Raw genomic sequence first — 25,822 nt, forward strand, 5'->3', positions numbered from 1 at the left:
TGGATAAGGTGGGGACACTCCCTCAGACCCAGTGAATCACACCTGGAAACATGTAACAGGAAAACTAATAGACCAGGCTCCCCTGATAAGCAGCAGGAGCAACATATGCTTTTACCTATGACCTACCTTACTAGGAGGGTGCTACACACATATAATCCCTCGTTTTCAGCTATGGGGTGTGGTGACACCTTATGGGGGATGAAACCAGTAAGCCATCCCTTGGACCACTATACCAGTTCAGATTTATTCATCAATACCAGAATCCATGACCGGATTCCTGGCAGTCTTTGTTTCAATTCTTGCTACTTATGATCCTACGTGCATACCCTAGTACAGTGGTCCTCAACCCTGGCCTACAGGGCCCACTAACAGGCCAGATTTTAGGTATTACCTTGGGGAGATGCAGACTAGAGTACTGCAATCACTGAGCAGCAAATGATATCACCTGGGATGTATTTTAGTTATCTTGCAAATCTGGCCAGTTAGTGGGCCCTGTAGGCCAGGGTTGAGGACCACTGCCCTAGTACACCAACTCTATGGCTGAGGTTCCTTAATTTCTTAGAAGATCGGGTGGCTGCCTGACCCCTTGAAATGAACTATGGTGAACGCTTTCCTTGGTAAATACCAGCCTGCTATTTACTGTTTACAAGACATTCATCTCGCCAGTGATGCTTTAGGTTATCTGGATTACCAATGGTTGGGATATGCCTGCCACTCTCTATATAGTCACATAGTTGGTAAGGTCGAATAAAGACAATAGTCCATCCAGTTCAACCTATGTTGGTGTTTGTGTGTTTGTGTAGCTAATCATTTCCCATATCCCTGTATATTGTGTTTGATAAAATGCACGTCCAAGAGTCTTTTGAAACTATCAATTCTTTCTGTTGACACCACTGATTGTGGAAGAGAGTTCCACATCCTTACTGCCCTGACAGTGAAAAACCCCCTACGCAGCTTAAGGTTAAACCGCTTCTCCTCCAATCTCGTTGTGTGGCCCCGTGTCCTCTTACACTCCTTGAGACTGAATAGTTTCTTACCTACACAGGGATTACCATTGAGATATTTGTATATCGCTATCATCATATATACTTCCTATGCTCATGGAATTAGTGTGCTGGTTCATTGGCTGGTAGATTTTGTACTGTTTACTCGAGCGGTGAATGGATAGGCCAGGTATATCTTCCTTCACTGTAAAATATTTGACTTCGCCTCTATACTTGCTGTAGTATATATTCCACCCTCGTTTTCCACAGTGGTTCTTAAACAATTTGTTTACTTTTTGTTAGTCAAACCGGACGTGCCTCTGTTGATAGTGGAGGATTTCAACGGTTATATTTGTCCTAGACTGGAAAAACCATGACCTAACAAAACTGACCAGACCTAAAATATGAAAATGTTTTGGATTCTTTAAAGATTTGTTAAAAAAAAAAATCCAACATGCTGCGGATAGGCTTTGACTTGTTTCTTTTTTTGGCATACATCGCTTTTTTCCTTTTTTTTTTTCTGGGCTTTACCTGTAAGATTGTGCATTGTGTTCCTCCTACATTGTCTGGATATTGGGGAGCTGCCAGTGTTCACTAAGCTGTACTGCCCATCGTCTCATATCACTGGCAACAGGCACCTCTTCCTCCCGCCCCTAAAATGAACCTCTATAAATACCCCAAGTGTGTGCCGATAATGAAGCTTCTTCATCTGGAGACCCCAAGGCAGCACCACAGAGAGCAGGAGATCAGCGAATATGGACCTCCCTGTGAGCTTTATTTTTTCTTCCTAATATATAAACAGTTTTACTAAAGCTGGGTAGTCGTGGTGTGGGCATTGGCAATCTAAAAAAGCTAATAAAGATAGTCTTGGTTAAATTTTATTACATTTTGTACTTTATTAATAATAGTTTTACCGTTTAGTTTCACTGTTTTTATTCTTTTTCGTCCAACTCAAATAGACTTAGATTATATTTCAAATGTAAAGCCTAAGTATTTTATTTATTTATTTTTAAATCGGTGCAAGGGATATACTGTTCAATTACATTTAGTGCCCGTTCACATACGAGCGACGCTACTTCGCACCGCGACCTCCGAGGTCGCGGTGCGAGCAGCGCGCCGCGACCTCGGAGCGGCCGCCACGGACTTCATAACATTGAAGTCTATGGCGGTCGCCTCCGGGTCGCCCCAAAGAAGCTCCGGACCCTTTTTCTAAGTCGGAGCGACTTGTGTCGCTCCTATTAGAACGGGTCCGCAGCTTCCCTATGGGAGGCGACCTACGGCGACCTGTGAGGCGACCAGGTCGCCTCACAGGTCGCCTCAGTGTGAACCGGGACTTAATGTCAAATGCTGTTGGCTTCTCTCTTATGCCCCGTACACACGTACCGATTGTCGGATGTAAATATTCGGCCGACGACCGATCGGCCGATTGTAGGCTTGTTAGTATGATCCTTCCGACAGCCGACAGTGCATTTTCGGCCGAACAGAATCTGTTGTGCAGGCATTAAAATTTTTGTTGGCCAACACCAGAACGGCCGATTGTTCGCCAGTCAGTACAGATTTCGGCCGACAGACAGCAGATAAGCAAGACTGGGCATGCTCAGAAAAGAAAAAAGACAAGGAAAGTTAACCATCACATGACATCACTTCTGCAGTCGGCTGTTGTTGGCCGACAAAATTCGTGTGCAGTCTTTTGCAGTTTTCAACAGACATGACAGACCTGGACAAAAGACGGCCGATCGTTCGGCCGACGATCGGTACGTGTGTACGAGGCTTAAGGCTCCGTTCCCACCAGTGCGACTTGTCATGCAACTTTGAATTTTCTAATCTTTTATTGGTTTCTTGGTATAGTACAAAATAAAACTATAACAGGTATGGAAACAATTAACATACAGTTAGTAACAAAGGGTATGACATACTCAAGGTATTAAAATAAAAAATGTAATAACACATAGTTATGAATGACGATGAAGTTTACTCCCATAAAATACAGAGACATAACTATTATCCAAGATACCAAAGTATATATGTAAATGTAACAAATAGGCTAATTTCTTGTTCAGACAAGATTGTAAGTAAATTATCATACAGAACTAGGTTTGTGTAATGTAACACTTTATGGACACATAGGGGAAGATTTACTAAAACTGGTGCACACAGAATCTGGTACAGCTGTGCATTGTAACCAATCAGCTTCTAGGTTTTATTGTCAAAGCTTAACCAGTTCTGGATCGGAAGGATTTGCCCCCTTAATGACCAGGCCATTATTTGCGAATAGGCACTGCGTTACTTTAACGCAAAATTGCAGGGTCGTGCGACGATGTACTAGATGAAAATTTATGTCCTTTTTTTCCTACAAATAGAGCGTTCTTTTGGTGGTATACGATCACCTGTGGGATTTTTATTTTTTGCGCTATAAACAAAAAAAGAGAGACATTTCTGGAAAAAAAAAATTATATATATATATATATATATATATATATATATAATTTTTTTTTCACAATCTGCTATATAACATTCCCAAAAAAAAAAAAAAAAAATTTTTTTTCATCTTTGTAGGCCAATTTGTATTCTGCTACATATTTTTGGTAAAAGAAATCCCAATAAGCGTATTTTTTTTGGTTTGCGCAAAAGTTATTCCATCTACAAACTAGGGGAAAGATTTATGTCATTTTCATTTATTTGTTTTACTAGTAATGGCGGCGATCTTTGATTTTTAGTGGGACTGCGACATTGTGGCGGATAGATCGGACCCTTAACTGACATTTTTGACACTTTTGGGGGGACCAGTGACATTACTACAATAATCAGTGCTAAAAATATGCACTGTTACTGTAATAATGACACTGGCAGGGAAGGGGTTAACCTAGCAGGTTATCAAAGGGTTAAATGTGAGCCTAGGGGAGTGTTTACTAACTGTGGGGGGATGGGCTTGTGAAATGACCACAGAGACCTGTGATCCTATATAGAAGGATCGCAGGTGCTCTGTGATCATTTCAGAGAGAAGAAAGGTCAGCTGTGTTTACATCAGCTGACCGTCCTTCTCTCTCAGCTGGGAGCGATCGCAGGTGCCCAGCGGCAATCGCGGCCGCTGGCCCCATGCATCGGCATCCCTGCTGCCTAGTCAATGCTGCCCAGCAACACGGGGCGCGACTGACGTAGGGCTACGTCGGTGTGCACAGGAGAGGCTGCCTGCCGCAGTAAATCTGCGGCGGGCAGTCTTAATATGGTTAACTGAACAAGATAAAGTTAGAAGCTGATTGGTGTGCACCAGTTTTAGTAAATCTCCCCTATAAAATTACATGACAGGTCGCAGCCCATTGATTTCAATGGCACTCATTCCAATTGATGGAACTTAAAGTGATTGTAACCCTAAAACAAGCTTCTGTTTCCTTTTAGCAGGTTAAACAGCACAGTGCTTGTGCTGTCTAACCTGCCTCTTTCTAAGCTGTAAAAAACCTGGCTGATCCTACCAGTTCCTGTGTCCCTCTCTATGTACTGACCACAATAATCATGGCTGCTGAGCCCTGACTACCATGGTCAGTTTACGTGCCTCCATCATCCACAGCTCTGCTCTCTCCCCCTCACCCCCTCCCTCCCTGCCTGTCAGCTCCGTGTGTCAGTGTGAGCTGTCTCGCCCCCCCTCCTGCCGCTATTTGTAGTACATACAACTTTAAAAAATGTCACTGCCTGCCCCTTTCCTTTGTCTAGCGAAAACTCACAGTGTAAGTTTTTTTATTGAAATCGATGCCTCTAAATACCTTTTTCAGATATGTTCAGGCCGGTCACGTGACTCCCGTCTGCTCTCCTACTCTGATCCAAGGCTACAGTGAGAGGTGCTAAGCGGCTAGCATGGTGGTCACTGGACCTCCCGGCTGACATCGGAGTGAGATCTCGGCCCCTCCTGCTGTAGCCCTGGATTAGAGGTGTAGAGCGGCCGGGAGTCACATAACTGGCCAGAAGATATCTGAAAAAAAAAGGTATTTAGAGGCATTGATTTCAATAAACACTTACACTGTGGTCCGTGAGTTATCGCTGAATAAAGGTAAGGGGCTGCCAGTGAAAGGGTTTTTAAGGGTACAAACACTTTAAATTCACAGCGACTTTGAGAAGGTTCCTGCACTGCTTTTATGTCACTTTCTACTTAAGTGCCAGAGAGTGTAAAAGTCGCATCACAGTTGCACTCAAAATCACACAACTATGGAGTTGCACTAGTGGGTTAGTTCATCTTTACTAAAAAAACTGCCTTTGCATGTAAGAGGCACCTGTAGATAATAACAAACTGTGAAGCTTTGACCATAGTTGAATAATGCCTTTGCTTTAGGTGTAGGCCATAGACGTCACGTACCCCATGAAACCTGGCTGGAAACTTCTAGTCCATTGCTAAGAGCGGCCACACATGGATCCAAGCGTCTTCAATTTAGCAGGGACTGGCCATATTTCAATCCATGTATGGGCAGGCTGGTTGTACAGACATCGATCTACTGATTGACTTGTGTACAACCAGCCTGGTGGGTTTTTCTTGAATAATTAGTGCCACTGGCTATAGCCTACGTAAAGCCTCTTTGACACAGAGCGGACCGTATTTCGATCCGCTCAGGCACTTTTTTTTTTACGGACACGGATGACACTTGTGTCATCCGGTCCGTATGTCCGCATGTCATCCCATCCGTTTGCCGATGATATATGGACATAATGTATGTCTATGGGATTGCGGATGACACCGCTGACATCCGATTTTGCGTCCTTTCCGTTTTTTAAACGGAAGGAAAATAGGGTTCTCTTCCGTTCCAAAAAACGGAACAGAACTGAAAGGACGCAAATCGGATGTCAGCGGATGGCCATCCGCTGACATCAGCAATCCCATTGACATGCATTTTGTCCGTATATCACCCGCAAACAGATGGGGTGATATACGGACATACGGAACGCCCGTGTGAAAGAGGTCTTAAGCCTTTAGAGCCACTAATTGTTCCTGAAATAAAAAATAAAAAAATAGAACAAAAGGCTACTAGCATATAATCAGCTTTAGTTGAAATCGAAAAAGTGCTGTGCCCCCCCCCCCCCCCATACCTTCGCAGCCATAATCTTCTCGTGCTTTGGGTGTTAAAATGATCGGGTGAAGCAACAACTGTGCACACCTCTTCCACCCTTCCTCTATTCACATGAGTACCTTCCCTTGTGCTGATTTTTTTTTTATTTTAGTTATACTTAGGCTTTACGTTCATGTAAAATCTAGTTTGCAGTTACTTCATAATATTTTTTACAATATAATATTGAGCCATGTCCTTATCTAGTTATACCTCTGATACAGTACAGTAATACAGGGGGCTCCATACAGCCTACCTGACAGGGCTCCCCCTAAAAATATCAAACTGATATTTTCATAAAAAATAGGCTAAAATCATTATTAGCGGACACACATATTACATAACCTACAAATCTCCTACAAATAAATAAAGTTCCATGTGTGGACACAGTTTAATATGCTTCAATCACGAACGAACACGGTACTGATCACTCACTGTGTTCATTCAGAAAAGGAAGGGTCTTGTAAATTACATTTACCAACCCCTTCCACAGCTCTCCATTCTGAACATCCCACCACGCCTGTGTGTCTACAGCAGCCGGCGGGAGAGGGAAGCCAGTAGCGCTGAGGCGGGGGGGGCGCACATCAGGGAGAACCAGATGTGGGCAGGACAGGGAGGATGATCTGTGCAGCGGGTTGCAATTACAGGAATGATGCCCTGTGTGTCTCCCAATGCAGCAGCTGAAAGCAGGCTGGAGGGAGAGGGGGAGAAACAAAGGGCATTGTTCCCTTAATTGCATCCCCGCAGTAATGATCATCCTCCCTGTCCTGCCCACATCTGATTCCCCCTACTGCCCGGGCCCCCCTGTGTGACCGGGCCCAGTACAGGAGGACTGGTGGTACCACCTTTATCAGCAGCCCTGCATTAATACATATAAAAATGCATAAATAACAAATGTGTTAACTGTACCATTATTTATATCATCAGCTACACAACCCGTTTCCCAAATCAGCAGACACCAGGAAGAGGTGGACTGTGGGAATCTCTGTTGTCATTCTTCTAGCTCTGATCATTGTCGCTGGAACTTTAATTGGAGTTCATATGACGCAGAAGCACATGGAACAGGTCAGTGAATGTCCAACTGAAAAGTGAAGAAAATCTCCAAAAGCATCATAGACTAAAATATTTAAAGAATGTTCTTTAGTAGAGTCTAGAATCCATGTCTGAGTCCCTGTTGACTGGGGTTTCAATCCTGCACCAGTCTATTAGAGACGGGCTCGGGTGTGTTTGGGAATCCACCTGCCTGATCCCACCAGGAAGCTGACACCGCACACCGCTAATCACAGGCAGGGAGACTTTTCCCGATCTGTGCAGCTGTGGACCAAGAAATGTCTCCCCGCCTGTGATTAGCGGTGTGCAGTGTCCGCTTCCTGGTGGGATCGGGCAGGTGGGTTTCCGAACACGCCCGAGCCCATTCCTACACTCTTTTTGTTTATACTTAAAGCTGATCTTCACTGTATCTGAACACCACAAACCAAAAACCATATTTAATTCATTTTTAATATTCAAAGCAAACTTCCCCATCCACCCATGTCTCCATGCTTTATTTTGGTGAGAAATCTCTTTGAAAAACACCCCTAGCATTTCTGACCATCTTAAATAAGGGCAAATGATTCATGTAGCATTTACTTCTTGCCCTTAGCTCAAGTATACAGGCAGGAGAGTGTGCTTAGCTGAAAAAACCCTTCCTCCTCTCCTCCCCTCCTGAAGGCTCCTGGGATGTTATGACATCATTCCCCTAGGCAGGAAGTAACTGGAGAAATGTAAAAAAAAAGTTTAAAATAAGTAAATATGATATACTTTCTTATGTATTTACTAATGCTAGCAGCATAATGATTCAAAATAATCAACGTTGATTGGGAGAGTGAAGTTTCACTTTAATTATCTTTCCAGTAAGGCCCCTTTCACACATGAAGTGATCAGTTACGTACCGTTTGTCTGTTTACATCTGTTTTTCGTCCGTTACATTTTTTTTAACGGAACAAAAATAATTCTTTGATCCATCTTTAAAAACGGATGTTGGACCATAGGACCCACTCTGGGGTTGGGCCGCAGGCTGTGTGGAGAGGGCCCATTTGCGACCTTTCCTTCCCCTCTCTTCCCGGTGCTTGATAACCAGGACTTCTCCCCTGGCTTGAGTGACCCAGGCTTTCGTGCCTTGAAGAACAACGGTCGCCACCAGGCTAGACACTTTATTGTCCGCGGTCATTGGGTCTCTCGGCAATCGCTCTTCTCTGATTGCTCCTTTGCCACATTGTCGTTTTGGCAAAAGATACAGCTGGCTCACTTCCTGCAGTCCCTGCCACCGGCAACCTTGTTCACAAGACGCTTTACCCCTTTTGAGGATCTGTGTGCTTCGGACTCTCCATTGCGCCACGCTATATCTCTGCTCTATCGCCTTCTGTCAGGCTCCGATCCATCCTTCAGACCCCAGTACCTGGCTCATTGGGAAAAGGATCTAGGGATCTCTTTGTCTGACCACCAGGTGGAGCGTATTTTCTTTTTCACCTATAAGACTTCCCCGTGCTCCAAGTATCAAGAGGCCGGCTATAAGCTCTTGACCAGGTGGTATTACACCCCGGCTAGACTGCATAAGATGTTCCCCTCTTGCTCAAATCTTTGCTGGCGATGTGGGGAGGAGGTGGGATCCCTCCTCCACATTTTTTGGTCCTGCAGTAGATTGCAACCCTTTTGGAATGAGGTAATGCGGATTTCGCAGAAGTTCACAGATCATACCCTCACTTTAAGTCCTGCTCTCTTCCTCCTCCACCACAATAGCTTTCCGCGGTCTTCTTATCGGAAGTCAATCTTGCCGCTCCTACTTACGGTGGCTAAGAGCTGTATCCCTCTTCTCTGGAAACAGGCACACCCTCCTACGGTGGCAATGTGGCTGCGAAAAGTGGCACATATCAATGAAATGGAAGACCTCGTTGCGACCGACAGGGGCACCAGAGAGAAGTTCCTCAAACGGTGGTTCTATTGGCATGGGTTCAGCTTCTCCGATGAATATAAAACTTTGCTCGCTTAGCTGACTGTTGGCGGACTGGGTGACCATCTTCCCCCTCCCTCCCTTCCATTTTAACCTTCACCCCCTTTTTTTTTTTGCTCTTTCTGCTTCCTTCCCCCCTTCTGCACTGTATTTTCCCCTCTCTTTCTCTGTACTAATGCTTCCTCTCTTTCGGGACCTTCTTTCCCCTAGGCGTACGTACTCTACCTGCCTCTAATAATTTAGGAGTGGGGCGGGCCACCGGATCGGTTCCTCTCTGCCTCCACGGGCCGGCCATTTGATAGATGCCGGCGGAGGTTGGGGTTTGGACCTTTTTTGGAGGGCCAACGCCCTGTATTCAGCTCTTAGATCTTGCCTTATGTGTTTATCTCTGTGGGATCACTTGTCCTGAAATATGTTTTTGATTATTCCCTTGTACATTATCTTCTTCTTGCACATTGTTTTTGGACTTGTACCACTGCTCATACATATGTTGTATGCCTATTCCTTTTTCAATAAATGTTGAATTTATAAAAAAAAAAAAGGGATGTTGATGGATGCAGTTGTAAACTGATGTAAATGGATTATCATCATTTACATCCATTTTTCCATAGATATCTATTGATGCCTGTTTTTCATCCATCAACGAATGGATGAAAAACAGACAAATGGTCCACATGTGTGAAAGGGGCCTAACTGGAAAGTTACAGAACAAGGGTTCCACCATGTTAAAAAAGTTGGGAATGGCTGTTCTAGAGCAGCCTTTTTCAACCAGGGTGCCCAGGCACCCTGGGGTGCCTTGAGGTTTCTTCAGGGGTGCCTTGGCAAAATGCCTAAAATTTGATCATAAATTGTACACAAGCCAGCAGTTGGATCAAGCCTGCCTTTTATTACACAAAGCCACAGGTTTTCATAATGAACCCCCTCCCTCAGCACTGGGATGACATTAGCTGACTGATAGAGAGAAATTGAGGGAAAAGAGAAACATTGGCATAATAGTCAGTACCAATGTGCAAAAGTGTATTTGCTTTGGAAGAATAAATCCCCCTCTAACGTTTGGTGTTCTATGTGTGGATGTTGCTGCATTGTGTAAAGCTATTAGAATATTTTTTTACATTTTAGAATGGGGTGCCTCAAGCCTGACCATCATTTTAAAGGGTGCCTAGACTGAAAAAAAATGTTGAGAAACACTGTTCTAGAGTAATGGTTTAAAAAATTATTTTGAAGAACGTAATCAAAATCCACATTTTTTTTGGCGACAACTTTTCCACTGTATGTATTAAAATCAATATTTTGGTGTTATAATGAATAGGATACATTTAAAAAGAAAATCTATAGTAATACTTACTATTTTAAAATGGTCACTCGTCAAACTGTAAAATTGAAACTTAGGGTCTCATTCACTCGGGCATATCGATCTGTACTGCCGTGCGAAGGGGCCGTCTTCATCTGCGCAGGATGTACAGTTGTTCCGTGCAGATCCCTTGCAGACCCGTGCAGGGAGTATGTTGAAATCAGTGACAGAATACTGGCTGCAGTGATCTGTATGGATCGCCATGCGCGTTCTGGAGTGACCATCCGTGTGGGTCAAAATGAAGTCTGTCTGCGTCACACGACCTACCACCCGCAAAGATGTACACACCGGGATGCCCGTATAAATTTGTGCAGATCTATGCAGCCAGTGCCCTGTCATTGGTTGCAACAGCCTGCTTGCATGGGTCTGCACAGAAAACATCTGTGCATCCTGTGCAGATGAAGACGGTCCCTTCGCACGGGGTGTGCAGATAGATACCCCCCATGTATATGAGCCCTTAAAGGCAATACCACCAGTAACAAAAACCCTAACCATTTAAAAAAGCACTACATGCATCATTTCACTGTCATACATAAGAACAAAGTCTTCTCTGAATTAATAGGTCTATAGTGAAAAAGTGAAAATGACTCTGGTGTCAAAATAGTTAGACTGGGTTCACACTATTTCAAACATTGCTATGCAGATCACATGCGATGCAAATTCAGCCATGTAGTTTGTATGGCTGAACTTGCATTGCATTCGCATGAAAATGCTGCAGGAACCTTTTTTACCTGCACTGGAATCGGATCGCATGGGTGTTAACAGTGTATGATGCTTGTATGATGTGTCCCTTGTGCTGATTCTTCTTTTTTCAGCACAACCCACCCCCCCCCCCCAACTAATTTGATTTGATTTTCCCAGTTTTTTTTGTTTGTATTTGCTATAATTCTGGTGTCTCTTAGATGGTGACGGTCGCTTTTGCAAATGCTGAAGGAGAGAAAGTTGTGCAGACCATTTCTGTCAGTGAGCGGGATGAAGTAGCTGTCATTTATGTCCGCAGTGATAAGTATCCCGGCACTTTCCTCTTTGATTATAAGAAGGTGAGCTATAGTAAATAAAGTATATAGTAATATAGTAAAGTAAATTGCATGCTCAGTATTCAATAATGTGATTTTCACTTCTAGGAGTTGCATTTTTTCTTTTAAGCTTTGTAAATGTATTTATTTATTTTTTGATAGAAACTCATCGCCTTCAGAAAACCAAACAGCACAAACTGCTTCGTTCTGAGAATGGAAGATGGCAAAACGCCAGCCCTGAGCACCCTGCTGAAGGGGGTGGAATACTTCCGTACACATGTAGGTTTGATACCTAATACCATGCTCGGCATCTGATAAAATATAGTCCTTATTAAAAAAATAATTAAAAAAAAACAGTGTAAACAGGCAGTGGGAAAAATAATTTAAATTATGTGGTGCATCGCTAGAGGAATTGCCAGCAGGAGGAAGGAGGACCTGATTTCTCTATATTACATGTGTCAAAAACAAGACCCGCGGGCCAAATCTGGCCCTCCAGGTCCAGGCCATTTCATGTGGCCCTCGCACCTCTCCTACAGCTGTAGCACCAACTTGTCACCTCAGCAGTTGGCAGCAGGGAACAGGACAGAACTCTTCCTACAGATTCCGCACCTCTCTCTGCAGCTGCAGCACCACCTCATCTCTGCCTCCCCAGTCTCAGCATTCAGCAGACTCCAGCAGCTGACTTCTTCCCTCCTATGGTCCTCCTCCAGACCTTACACTTTCTGCTTCCCAGCTCCACCCCCCAGCTTCTTCCCGGCAGCAGCACATGGTAAGGGGGGTGGCACTGTGATGTAAGGGAGGGGGAGGGGACTCTTGACTTCTGACTCTGGGGGGGGGCTTGCTCTGGATGTGTAATCTTACAGATACAAATGGCCCTTTGAGGGCAACTATAATGCTGATGCGGAGTTTGACACCCCTGGGCTATATAGATTTTTAGTTATCACTGGAGAAATCACCATGTGGAGCAAGACAGATCTTTATTACAGAGGAATCATCGGCAGATTCTGATTCTCCAGATCTTTAGTCAATATTAGAGGGGCAAGTAAGAGGAAGGAGATCCTGATTCCCCTATATAGATTTTAGTTATTACTGGAGCAAGGCGGTCTTTAGTTATCATTAAAAGAATTCCCCATCAGGAGGAAGAAGGTTCTGATTTTGCTATAAAGATCTTTAATTAGACTCCTTTTAGAAAACTATGTCCAACCTAATTCAAAATAAAAAAGGTTTTGGCTTGACACCCATTTGTTTCCTAACTCTGTATGTTAACCATTTAATGACCTGTGTGTAGCTCTTACACCTTAGTGTTCCTACATTCTAAGCCCACAGCATGTAGTTGCTGTTACTAGAGGTCCGTTTTACAGCTGTTAGGTGCAACAGAACAACTCTCAGGACCTAATAAAGCATTGATTAGCAGAAACAAATGATCCCCACTATCGTCTACAATAATGTAGCAGTATTCTACTTACCAGTTCTTTAATGTGGTGGTTGCATTCGTTTTTTTTTTTTCCAGACTTTTTCACTTAGTGATCCTGCAAAAACACACTTCCTACCCTTAAACTATAGTGATCACTCTCTGTACTTTGTCTATGTAGGAACAGTGTTGTCAGCCTTAGATAGAAAGTTTGTTAGGACTGCAGAGCTTCTGCTCTCCTCTTCTTCCTAACATGGGGGAGGTGTTCTGTAGTTAACAGTGATAGCAATACAGCACAGATGGAAAGAACAAAAGCCCGGGAAGTTCCCAGCTCAAAAGATGTGTGGCAGGATTAACAGGTGTTTCCCACAGAAATGACAAAAACCTGCTTCCTACCCAGCCACTGTACATAAACTGTAGGGTGGGAGCTTCCCCGTTCTGAGTGGATGTACCAGAATGGGTGTCTGCGCGAGGCCGCGTGGCAGCGCGATCCTGCGATGGCTGTTATCTTCTGACAGTCACAGCCTTCACAGTGCAAACAGAGACATGTGTCTCTGTGTCAGTGAATGCTGCAGCCTGTGCTGATAGCTCTCTCTGCAAGTGAAGATTTTACACAGAGAGCCGTCACAGATCTCACAGACTGCAGCCATCCCCACACAGTACACCAAGCACCCCTGTCCCATGAACATCTGTCTAAGTGTCCCCATGAACTTCTGTATCCATGCACAAACCAACTGTCACAGTGTCCCATCAACATTTGTACCAGTGCACAAAACATCTGTCACAGTGTCCCATCAACATTTGTACCAGTGCACAAAACATCTGTCACAGTGTCCCATCAACATTTGTACCAGTGCACAAAACATCTGTCACAGTGTCCCATCAACATTTGTACCAGTGCACAAAACATCTGTCACAGTGTCCCATCAACATTTGTACCAGTGCACAAAACATCTGTCACAGCGTCCCATCAACATTTGTACCAGTGCACAAAACATCTGTCACAGCGTCCCATCAACATTTGTACCAGTGCACAAAAACATCTGTCAGTGTCCCATCAACATTTGTACCAGTGCACAAAACATCTGTCACAGTGTATCATCAACATTTGTACCAGTGCACAAAAACATCTGTCAGTGTCCCATCAACATTTGTACCAGGGCACAAAAACATCTGCAATAGTGCAACAGTGTTCCACTGCAACATCAACATCTGGCATTGTCCGCTGGTGGAAGATCAACATCTATCAGTGTACAAGTGCACAAAAACATATGTCAGTGTACCAGTGTCCCACCAATAAGGGTCCTTTCACACGGAACGGAGTCCGTTCTGTTCAGCAGGGGATCGATCCGCTGTTCCCCGCTGAGCAGGCAGATGACAGCTCTGTCTCCGCTCTGTGTGCGCAGACGGAGCTGTCAGATCCCCGCTGTCCTGTATGGGGAGATCTGATGAGAATGGACCGCCTGTCCGTTCTCATCTGATCCGATCCTCCAGACGGATGGAAAATAGGATTTCCATCCATCCAGATTTCACCAACAGGATCGGATCAGAGAGCAGCGGGTGTCAGCGGACATGTCACTGCTGACATCCGCTGCCCCATAGGGATGCATGGAGCATCTGATCAGGTCCTCCTGAAAAACTGACAGGCGGATCGGATTGCCCGTGTGAAAGGGGCCTAAATAAAAAATGTAAAGCGCCCCTGTCCCCCCCCCCGTGCAAAGGCAAATGCACATGTTGGTCCCGTATGCATACGTGAACGGTGATAGCACCACACATGTGAGGTATCGCTGTGAATGTCAGAACAAGTTCAATAATTCTAGTACCAGACCTCCTGTGTAACTCTAAACTGGTAAAAAAAAAAAAAGGCTTGTAAAGCATCGCCTATGGAGATTTTTAAATACTGAAGTCTGGCACCATTTCACAAGCGTGTGCAATTTTAAAGCGTGGCATGTTTGGTATCTATTTAACTGGCAAAGCACCATATTTTCTATTTTACCAAAAATGTGGGCATTATATTGTCTTGCATTGTGTGCATTGAGATTCAATCAAATGTATTCATGTGTTAGTGTTTAAAATTGTATTTGAAAAACTGCTGCGCAAATACCGTGCGACATAAAATTTTGCAAAACCCACCATTTTTTTTTCTCTAGGGCCTCTGCTACAAAAACGAAATAATGTTTGGGGGGTTATAAGTAATGTTACAGCAAAATACAGATTTTTACTTGTAAACAAAAAGTGTCAGAAGAAGGCCTGGTCTTAAAGTAGAAAATGGCTGAAGGTGCTCCTTGAATGTTGCGCCTCTCTATGTGGCCAGGCTGTGAAAAAGTCTCACACATGTGGTATCACCATACCCAGGAGGAGTAGCAGAATGTGTTTTGGGGTGTAGTTGCAAGTATGCCTATGCCATGTGTTAAAACTTGTTAATATGACATTTTTGTAAAGAAAAAAAAATAATAATTTCTTCACTTTTCAAAGAATTGTGGGAAAAAATTACAACCTAAAAAATCTCACTATGCCTATTACTAAATATCCTTGGGCGATCTACTTTCCAAAAAGGCATCATTTGGGGGATATTTGTACTCTCCTGGCATGTTAGGGCCTCAAGAAATGAGTACATCAGGTGAGATCAATTTTCAATGATTGATACCATAGCTTGTAGACTCTATAACTTTTATACAGAACAAATATTATACACTGATTTGGGTTATTTCTACCAAAGAAATGTAGCAGTATCATTTTGGTCAAAATTTATGAAGAAAAATTACTTTTTTGCAAAATTTAATAACAGAAACTAAGAAAAGCTTTTTTTTCAAAAATGTCAGTCTATTTCATTTATTATTTTTAAAAAAACCTAGTGGTGATTAAATACCACTAAAACAAAGCTCTATTTGTGTGAATAAAATGTCATATGGGTACAGTGTTGCGTGACTGAGTAATTATCATTCAAAGCACAACAGCACTGAAAGCTGAAAATTGGCCTGGGCAGGAAGGGGTTGAAAGTGCCCAGTATTGAGGTGGTTAACAGACTTAAAAGGAGAACTGTAAAAATATTTTTGTTAGGGCTTACATACCCTTTAAATTGTAAAGCCTTGGGGAAATAAGGGAAGCAGGGTACATGAATGATACTTTTAACCACTTAACGTCTAGCCACGTAGACCTACGTCGGCTGACTTTAAGGGGTTATACCGGGAATGATGCCTCTAGCTAGAGGCATCATCCCGGTACCGTTGTTTGAAGCCGACGGTCGGCTTTCCGTCGGTAACGACCGATGCGGCTCGGGAGCCGCTCGATCGTTACCCGGGGGGGGTGGGAGGGGACGTCTCCCCCCCTCCCGCCGCCTTCCGTGGCTTTGCTCGGGGCTCCCGTCCCACCGGGAGCCCCGAGCACCCAGCCGGCACGTCCGCCGCCTGGATGGAGTCCCGATGAATGCCGGAAATGGCATCGATCGGGTCTCCGATGACGTAACCCGGAGGCGGCGTCCATGACGTCACTTCCGGGTTACTGTGCTGCAAAAGGTGGCACATTTGAAAAACGGCTGTATGCAAAAATGCAGTTTTCGGCGTTTTGCATACAGGGAAGTGTAGTGGAGGGGTCTAGGGTCTTTTAGACCCTCGATCCCTCCATAAAGAGTACCTGTCACTACATATTGGTGTCACAAGGGATGTTTACATTGCTTGTGACAGCAATAAAAGTGATCAGATTTTTTTTTTTTAAAAAACCTGTAATAAAGTTAAAAAAAAAGAAAAAATAAATAGGAAAAAAAAAAAAATTTAGCCGCCCCCGTCACCGTTAGCTCGCGCACAAAAAAAACGTATACGCAAGTCGAGCCGTGAATGAAATCGCTGTTCAAACCACACATGTGAGGTATCGCAGCGATCGCCAGAGCGTGGGCAATAATTAAAAAAAAGAGCTAAACTCTAACTCTAAACGGGTAACTGTTAAATAAATTTAAAGCGTCGCAGATTGAGATCTCTATTGACCGTAGTTTGTCGCCATCACACGGGGGGGGGGGGGCGCAATTTTAAACCGTAACATGTTGGGTATCTATTTACTCGGCGTGACATCATCTTTCACAATATACAAAAAATAAATGGGCTAACTTTACTGTTTAGTATTTTTTAAATGCAGTGAAATGTGATTTTTTCAAATTTTTTTAAAAAAATGGCGTTTAAAAGACCGCTGTGCAAATACCGCGTGACAAAAAATTTTGCAATGACCGACATTTTATTCTCCAGAGTCTTTGCTAAAAAAATATATATAATGTTTGGGGGTTTTAAGTAGTTTTCTAGCAAAAAATACTGTTTTTAACTTGTGAACAAAAAATTTCAAAAATAGGCTTAGTGGTAAAGTGGTTAATAAAATTAAGGGTGTGAATAAGGTTCAGGAGAAAGGCATAAGAGTAATGTTAGAGAGCATAAATGTTTTTTAAACAAAAGGCAGATTTGATGGACCACTTGTTTTTTTGTCTGTCATCAGTTTTCAATGTATCTATGTTAAAAATCATGCTTCATGTTCCTTTAGGATGCTAATGCAAATGATGGGGTCATTTACAACTTTGAGGAGGTAGAAGAAGCCAACCCAGCTGATGTTGGGTCCAGCATCTACCTTATGTGCAGCGATGCCAACATCTACTGGGCAAAGAATGTAAGTTGCAGCTCCGTTATACTAATTTACACACTTCTTGTTGCAGGGCTGGATTGAGTTGAGTATTTATATGCTCCCCACAGGGCACTTTTGTTGTACAATTTCCTATGACCACCAATCTTGGTCACCACACTGGCTTAAGCACTTATAACTATATACAAAAATATATTTTGCATTTTGCTGTCCTTGGGCCTGACTTAGGATGACAAATCTAAGCCTGAGTAGCGCACACACATACTGTATATATATACATAACCAAATTCTTTCCACAGTCATTCTCTCCAATATGACAGGATTTCTGATAATATGGTGCTTTCTCTACTTCTGTGGAAGTATCTTTGATCAAAAAAGAAAATGCTGGTATTATTAGGAGTGTAGGCTGGGCTTATGAGATGCAAAGGGAAGTCCTATGAACACAGAATAGTCATATGAAAAACACAGGCTGGTCCTATGAGATGCACAGGTCGGTCCTTTAAGGAGCATAGGACAGCCCAACAGCAGCACAGGTTGGTTCTATGAGTGGCATAGGCTGGTTGGTCTTAGAATCATAGGAGAGGCACGGGCTGGATCCATGAGGGAAATGGGCTGGTTGTATGAGGGACACGAGTGCTAGTTCTTTGAGGGGCACAGGGTGGTTCTATGAGGGGCACAGCTGGTTCTATGAGGGGCAAGGGCTGGTTCTTTGAGGGGCAGAGCCTGATTCTATGAGATGCACATGCTGGTTCTATGAGGGGCACGGGCTGGATCTATGAGGGAAATGGGCTGGTTATATGAGCAGCACAGGTTGGTTCTACGAGGGGGGGGGGGGGGAGGTTGGTTCTATGAGGGGCACGGGCTGTTTCTATGAGGAGCACGACTGGTTCTATGAGGGGCACAGGCTGGTTCTATGAGATGCAAAGGCTGGTTCTATGAGGGGCACAGGCTGGTTCTATGAGGGGCACATGCTGGTTCTATGAGGGGCACAGGCTGCTTCTATAGGGGCACAGGCTGCTTCTATGAGGGGCAAAGGCTAGTTTTAACTGGTTCTTTGAGGGGCACAGGCTGCCCAGCATGCTGACACAGAATTGTAAAATGAGGCTGTCATGCAGACTCCAGGATCTATGATGAAAAATCACTTGCTGCTCTACTGTAATAGTAATATCTGGAGACCAACCCACAACTGAGCAGTCTTTTCTCTTCTAGGTAAATTTCAAACAACGGGGAGGTGAAATCAACATTGGAGGCAAGATAAAAATTGGAAAATTTCATATTGGAGGCAACATTAAAATTAAATTTGAAAGGTGATTGGGTTCAATGCGTACAGAGCTTCAGCTTTTTCACATAATTTTATTTTAATAATAAATAGATTTGGTGTCTCCCTGTCTCATCCTTGCCATGTATCTCCATTAATATATAAATATATACTGTATATTTGAAGCACAAAATCTATATATTCTTTTTCTATAACGTCTTCTTTATATGAAACAGCCATAAATGTAATTCACAGTTGTTCCAAGTAAATGACTGATTACAAAATAAATGTGCAATGTCACATTCTCATTTTTATCACTAGCTAAACTATAGATTTGTTAAAGATGTTTTTGAAACATACAGTGAGGAAAAATAGTATTTGATCCCCTGCTGATTTTGTGCGTTTGCCCACTGACAAAGAAATGATCAGACTATAATTTTATTAGTAGGTTTATTTCAACATTTAGAGACAGAATAACAACTAAAAAAATCCAGAAAAACGCATTTCAAAAAAGTTATAAATTGATTTGCATTTTAATAAGTGAAATAAGTATATGACCCCTTCGCAAAACATGACTTAGTACCTGGTGGCAAAACCCTTGTTAGCAGAACAGTGGCCTGGAGTGGATTAGTCAGTCTCCAGACCTTAATCCCATAGAAAATGTGGAGGGAGCTGAAGGTTCGAGTTACCAAACATCAGCCTCGAAACCTTAATGACTTGGAGAGGATCTGCAAAGAGGAGATGTGTGCAAACCTATACATAGTACATGCACAGTTAGGCCCCATGCACACGGGGCGTTAGAAAAAACGTACGTCAAAGTTAGTTCTGACGCCGGAAAAAGCAGCTGTAAAAACGTGCTTTCAGTAGCTTTTTCCATTGGCGTTATTGCACGTTTTGCCACGTTGCTTTTAGCAGCGTTTTTTTTTCTTCCATTCAAAATCAATGGTTCCCTATGGGAGCCTATTGATTTGAATGGAGGTCGCACCGCAACACCGCAAGTCGGATCCGACTTGCGGGGCGACTTGCGCTGTGAGAATCTTGAGGGGGAACTCCACGCCAAAATGGGAAAAAATCGGCGTGGGGGTCACCCCCAGGGTTCCAAACCAGGCCCTTCGGGTCTGTTATGGAATTTGAGGGTAGCCCCATGCCGAAAAAACGGCATGGGGTCCCCCCCAAAATCCATACCAAACCCTTATCCGAGCATGCAGCCCGGCAGGCCAGGAAAGGGGAGGGGACGAGCGAGCGGCCCCACCCCCCCTGGACCACACCAGGCCACATGCCCTCAACATGGGGGGGTGTTGGTGCTTTGGGGCAGGGGGAGCTCTGCACCCCCCACCTCAAAGCACCTTGCCCCCATGTTGATGAGGACAAGGGCCTCATCCCCACAACCCTGGCCGGTGGTTGTGGGGGTCTGCGGGCAGGGGGCTCATCGGAATCTGGAAGCCCCCTTTAACAAGGGGGCACCCCAGATCCCGGACCCCCTCCCTATGTGAATGGGTATGGGGTACACTGTACCCCTACCCATTCACCCCATAAAAGGCAGTGTATGGAAATAACGACAAGAGACGTTTTGGAAAGTTTATTAAAAATCTTCATCCGACTCTTCTTGTCTTCTCCCCTCCGGGGTCTTCTCCGGGGTCTTCTGCTCTTTTGCTGTCCGCCCTTCTTGTCTTCTCCTCTCCGGGGTCTTCTGCTCTTTTGCTGTCCCCCTCTTCTTGTCTCCGGGGTCTTCTGCTGTCCCCTCTTCTGCTGTCCTCTCTTCTTTTCTTCTCCTCTCCGGTCTTCTGCTCTTTTGCTGTCGGCTGTCGGCTGTCTTCTTCCTCCGGTTCTCCTCCGACGACGTCTCCGCTGATTATGCCTATCTCCGGTCTCTTCAGCTTATTATATAGCCATTAGGGGCGTGGCCCCGATGACGTCATCTGGAGACCCCGCCCCCTCATGTCACAGATGACGTCATATGTGACATGAGGGGGCGGGGTCTCCAGATGACGTCATCGGGGCCACGCCCCTAATGGCTATATAATAAGCTGAAGAGACCGGAGATAGGCATAATCAGCGGAGACGTCGTCGGAGGAGGACCGGAGGAAGAAGACAGCCGACAGCCGACAGCCGACAGCAAAAGAGCAGAAGACCGGAGAGGAGAAGAAAAGAAGAGAGGACAGCAGAAGAGGGGACAGCAGAAGACCCCGGAGACAAGAAGAGGGGGACAGCAAAAGAGCAGAAGACCCCGGAGAGGAGAAGACAAGAAGGGCGGACAGCAAAAGAGCAGAAGACCCCGGGGAAGACCCCGGAGGGGAGAAGACAAGAAGAGTCGGATGAAGATTTTTAATAAACTTTCTAAAACGTCTCTTGTCGTTATTTCCATACACTGCCTTTTATGGGGTGAATGGGTAGGGGTACAGTGTACCCCATACCCATTCACATAGGGAGGGGGTCCGGGATCTGGGGTGCCACCTTGTTAAAGGGGGCTTCCAGATTCCGATGAGCCCCCTGCCCGCAGACCCCCACAACCACCGGCCAGGGTTGTGGGGATGAGGCCCTTGTCCTCATCAACATGGGGGCAAGGTGCTTTGAGGTGGGGGGTGCAGAGCTCCCCCTGCCCCAAAGCACCAACACCCCCCCATGTTGAGGGCATGTGGCCTGGTGTGGTCCAGGGGGGGTGGGGCCGCTCGCTCGTCCCCTCCCCTTTCCTGGCCTGCCGGGCTGCATGCTCGGTTAAGGGTCTGGTATGGATTTTGGGGGGGACCCCATGCCGTTTTTTTCGGCATGGGGCTACCCTCAAATTCCATAACAGACCCGAAGGGCCTGGTTTGGAACCCTGGGGGGGACCCCACGCCGTTTTTTTCCCATTTTGGCGTGGCGTTCCCCCTCAAGATTCCCACAGCGCAAGTCACCCCGCAAGTCGGATCCGACTTGCGGTGTTGCGGTGCGACCTCCATTCAAATCAATAGGATCCCATAGGGAACCATTGATTTTGAATGGAAGAAAAAAAAACGTATAACGTGGCTTAACGCACGTTAAGCAACGTTATAGCAAAGTTATTCAGCTTTTAGCAGCGTCAGGCGTTTTTAACGCTGTAACGCTGGTCCTCAGAACGCGCAGGTGGTGGGTTCTTGTTGCAGCCTAAAAACGTCTAAGCCACTTACAGCTCAAAAACGTCTGAGTGTGCATGAGGCCATAGAATAACATGGAGGGGCGTTTTTAGGCTGCAAAAAGAAAACGCCTGACGCTGCTTACAGCGGCGTTAAAAACGTCCCGTGTGCATGGGGCCTTACATACATAGTTTGTGAGGTTGAAAAAAGACATCAGTCCATCCAGTTCAACCTATGATGTGTGTGTGTTTGCTGTTAACCGTACATTGTATATCCCTTTATGTTGTGTTGTGGTCTTTAAGGTGCCCATCGAATAGTTTTTTGAAACTATCGATGCTCCCTGCTGATACCACTGCTTGTGGAAGAGAATTCCACATCCTTACGACTCTGACAGTAAAGAAACCCTTACGTATTTATAAGGTTAAACCGTTTTTCCTCTAGATTTAGTGAGTGGCCACGTGTCTTATTGTATTCCCTTTCTCTGAAAAGTTCGTTCCTTATGCCAGGGTCATCACCAGTACAGTATTTGTACATTGATATCATATCCCCTCTTAAGCGTCTCTTCTCCAGAGAGAATAAGTTCAGTGCTTGTAGTCTTTCCTCATAGCCGATGTCCTCCATTCCCCTAATTATTTTTGTTGCCCTTCTCTGGACTCTCTCCAGATTTTAAGCACATCCTTTCTGAGGATCGGTGCCCAGAACTGAACGGAATACTCCAGATGTGGCCGGACCAGAGTCTTGTAGAGTGGGAGAATAATCTCTATATTTCTGGAGTGAATCCCCTTTTTTATACATGCCAGTATTTTGTTGGCTTTGCTTGCAGCGGCTTGGCATTGCATGCCACTGCCAAGCCTGTTGTCCACTAGTACCCCCAGGCCTTTTCCATCTTAGATTCACCCAGAGGTTCCCCCCTAGTGAGAAGCTTGCTTTCGTGTTTCTGACGCCCAAGTGCATTACTTTACATTTTTCAACAATAAACCTCATCTGCCATGTAGTTGCCCACCCCATTATTTTGTTCAGATCCGCTTGTAAGGTTTCCACATCCTGCATAGAAGATATTGGCATGCATAGTTTAGTATCATCCGCAAATACCGAGATTGTGCTGGATATCCCCTCCTCTAGATCATTTATGAATAAATTAACTTTCCACACCCGCCCAATCCGAGTACTCCCCATTAATCACCACCCTCTGGACTCTCCCCTGGAGCCAGTTTTCTATCCAGGTACTCACCCTATGGTCCATACCTACGTACTTTAGTTTGTACAGTAAGCGTTTGTGGGGAACGGTGTCAAAGGCCTTTGCAAAGTCCAGATACACCACATCCACAGGTTTACCTTTATCTAGGTGGCAGCTCACTTAATCGTAGAAGGTTAATAGATTGGTCTGGAAAAACTATTTTTCATGAATCCATGCTGATTACTACTAATAATACCATGTTCATTACTGAAGTCTTGTATATAGTCCCTTACATCCCCTCCAAAATCTTGCAGACTACAGATGTTAGGCTGACAGGTCTATAGTTACCCGGGATAAATCTCTGCCCTTTTTTAAATATTGGTACCACGTTGGCTTTTTTCCAATCAGCTGGCACCATACCCGTCTGTAGACTATCCTTAAGCTATCTGAAAACAATGAATATTCCAATATACAGAAACACATGTAGCGCATCAAACAAACTCCCAGAATGAACTGAAGAATTGTAGTAAAAGTGGTATAACTGTAGAAAGGTCCTCTTAGTGACAGTCCTCCAATTCCCACATATGTATGAGCCAGCCACCGCACCTCGTGAAGGGGAAAGTTGATAACCCCCTGAGGGGTAAACACTTACCAGATGCCTGGTAAACAACAGCGTGTTAAATCAATTTCATAGCCAGCTGTACATGGGGGTGTTCCTCAATGGCCGTAAACAATACAGAGATCCATATGATAATAGAACAAAGGGTCCATAGTGTAAAACCATAAACACTGGGTACTTTATTAAAATAAATAAGTTACACTCACATGTGAAGTAGCATATGCACGCATGAATAAGTAAACTCCTCCATAAGTCGGGTGATCAATCCGGGCAGCGGAGGACCAATATACCGTTCCAATTAGGCATAGCTTTCTGTGTCTCACAGCGTGTAGCTCACACACAGGCACAGCTTGATTGAATCACTTCCTGGTGTCCAGATCAGCGGGGGCGTGTCAGATGTCACTCAATGCCGTACAGCCAATCATCCGACATGTTTCGTCCTACTGGACTTCTTCCTGGGATTGGCTTACGGTATGGCAATGGGGATTTTAACTATTATCCCTAGGGGAACACAGCCAATAGAATCGCTTATGTCCCCGCAATGTCATAATTATTTAATCACGGTCAGCAGGTAGTTATGGATTAACCCCAAACTGGAGCTATAGCAGGTATATAAACATATATATATAATATCATGTACTGCTAATGCTTGAGCATGTAATATATCAAAATTAATCGATATTGTTATAAAATATGTAACAAAAAATATACATGCTACATATATAAAAACAAACATTTGATACTTTCAATAGTGGATCTATTTTTAAGTCAACTGTCCACGAAATCTAATCGTTCAAGAAACCAGTGGTCAGATGATTTGAGCATTGTGCTCCTGCTGGACCATTCTCTGCAAACCCGCGAGATGGGTTTGCGTGAAATACTCAGACCAGCTTGTCTGGCACCAACTACCATGCTAAGTTCAAAGTCACTTAAATCCTCTTTCTTCCCCATTCTGATGTTCGGTTTGAACTTCAGCAAGCTGTCTTCACCACGTCTAGATGCCTAAATGCATTGAGTTGCTGTCATGTGATTGGCTGATTAGCAATTTGTGTTACCAAGCAATTGAAAAAATGTACCTAATAAGGTGGCCGGTGAGTATATATACAGCTTATGGGCTCAGAGTCATTCCACAACAAAATAAACACTAGGGTTCTATGTGATGTCCACGAGAGCCTTGGTTTTCCAGGGACTCGCACTCCTGATTGGCTTTTGGCAGCCACTGGAGCCATCGGCTCTCGCTGCTGTCAATCACTGCCAGTGAGCCAGACAGGAGACGGAGGAGGCGGGGCCAAGCTATGACTGTGTGTGTGAATGGACACACAGAGCTGCGGTTTGGGAGTGCGCCAGCTTGGGTGCCCCCACAGCATGCTGCTTGCTGTAGGGGCACCCTGCAGGAGGGAGGGGCCAGGAGTGCTGGTGTGGGACCTGAGAAGAGGATGATCTGGGCTTCTCTGTGCAAAACCACTGCACAGAGCAGGTAAGGATGACTTGTTTGTTATTTTAAAAACAAACAAAACTTTAATATTGCTTTAATATACATTACAATAAAAGGAGCACAATTACTCCCTAACTACAGAGGATCCGGCCTACTACCAAGTCAATTGGATTCAAGCCCAGGATATCCATCCAAGGAGTCCAGAGTTTTTTTTCCATTTTATTGGGCCAGCCCCTATGTTTGTAAATGTATTTTTCCATTCTAAGTGTGTTGCCCATGCACAGTAGTGATTTTTTTTATATGTGTGCGGGGTTCTCTGATCTCCAAGTGCCTCAGAATAACTCTGCATGCCTGAAACAGTGCCCTTGTTATAGCCCCTAATGGTTAGGTTTAGTGCGAGTGTGTTGGTTCACCTTTACAGATGTAACACTGCCCCCTAGGGAGCTGCTGAGTGTGGATTCCCCTGGGTTACCCATAGCAACAGTCTGTAGAACTTATCACTTTAAGACTTGGCTCAGACAATGAACAGTCCAGGGGATTTTTTTTTTTTTTGTGTTTTATTTTTAGAACTTGGATGGGAGAAGGGATGAGTGGGATACTCCAACTTGAACTATGCACAATTTCTGAGGACAACTGACTGTAGTGTGTGCGGCAAGGCCACTGCTTCACCTTGCCACTGAAGTGAAGTAGAAGATATAGTTACATAGTTTGTGAGGTTGAAAAAAGACATCAGTCCATCCAGTTCAACCTATGATGTGTGTGTGAGTTTGCTGTTAACCGTACATTG

General features: G+C 44.5%; 1 protein-coding gene across 1 annotated transcript; it reads left to right on the forward strand.

Moving 5' to 3' along the window:
* Positions 1-1,702: 1,702 nt before the first annotated feature.
* LOC309568189 (surfactant protein C-like) lies at positions 1,703-18,791 on the forward strand. The gene is made up of 6 exons (XM_082273821.1): positions 1,703-1,750; positions 6,998-7,135; positions 11,313-11,450; positions 11,589-11,705; positions 17,359-17,481; positions 18,664-18,791. The coding sequence occupies exons 1-6, from the start codon at positions 1,739-1,741 to the stop codon at positions 18,763-18,765; spliced, it is 630 nt and encodes a 209-aa protein (XP_082129947.1). The 5' UTR covers positions 1,703-1,738; the 3' UTR covers positions 18,766-18,791.
* The last annotated feature ends 7,031 nt before the right edge of the window (positions 18,792-25,822 follow it).

Source organism: Pelophylax lessonae, assembly GCF_965119305.1.
Source record: "Pelophylax lessonae genome assembly, chromosome: 12".
Lineage (NCBI taxonomy): Eukaryota > Metazoa > Chordata > Amphibia > Anura > Ranidae > Pelophylax > Pelophylax lessonae.

What these genes read in the sequence shown, in the direction of transcription:
- LOC309568189 (XM_082273821.1), top strand. An exon ending in CGCAGAAGCACATGGAACAG is followed by an intron (nt 7,136 to 11,312) that starts GTCAGTGAATGT and finishes GGTGTCTCTTAG; the next exon opens with ATGGTGACGGTCGCTTTTGC. An exon ending in TCCTCTTTGATTATAAGAAG is followed by an intron (nt 11,451 to 11,588) that starts GTGAGCTATAGT and finishes ATTTTTTGATAG; the next exon opens with AAACTCATCGCCTTCAGAAA.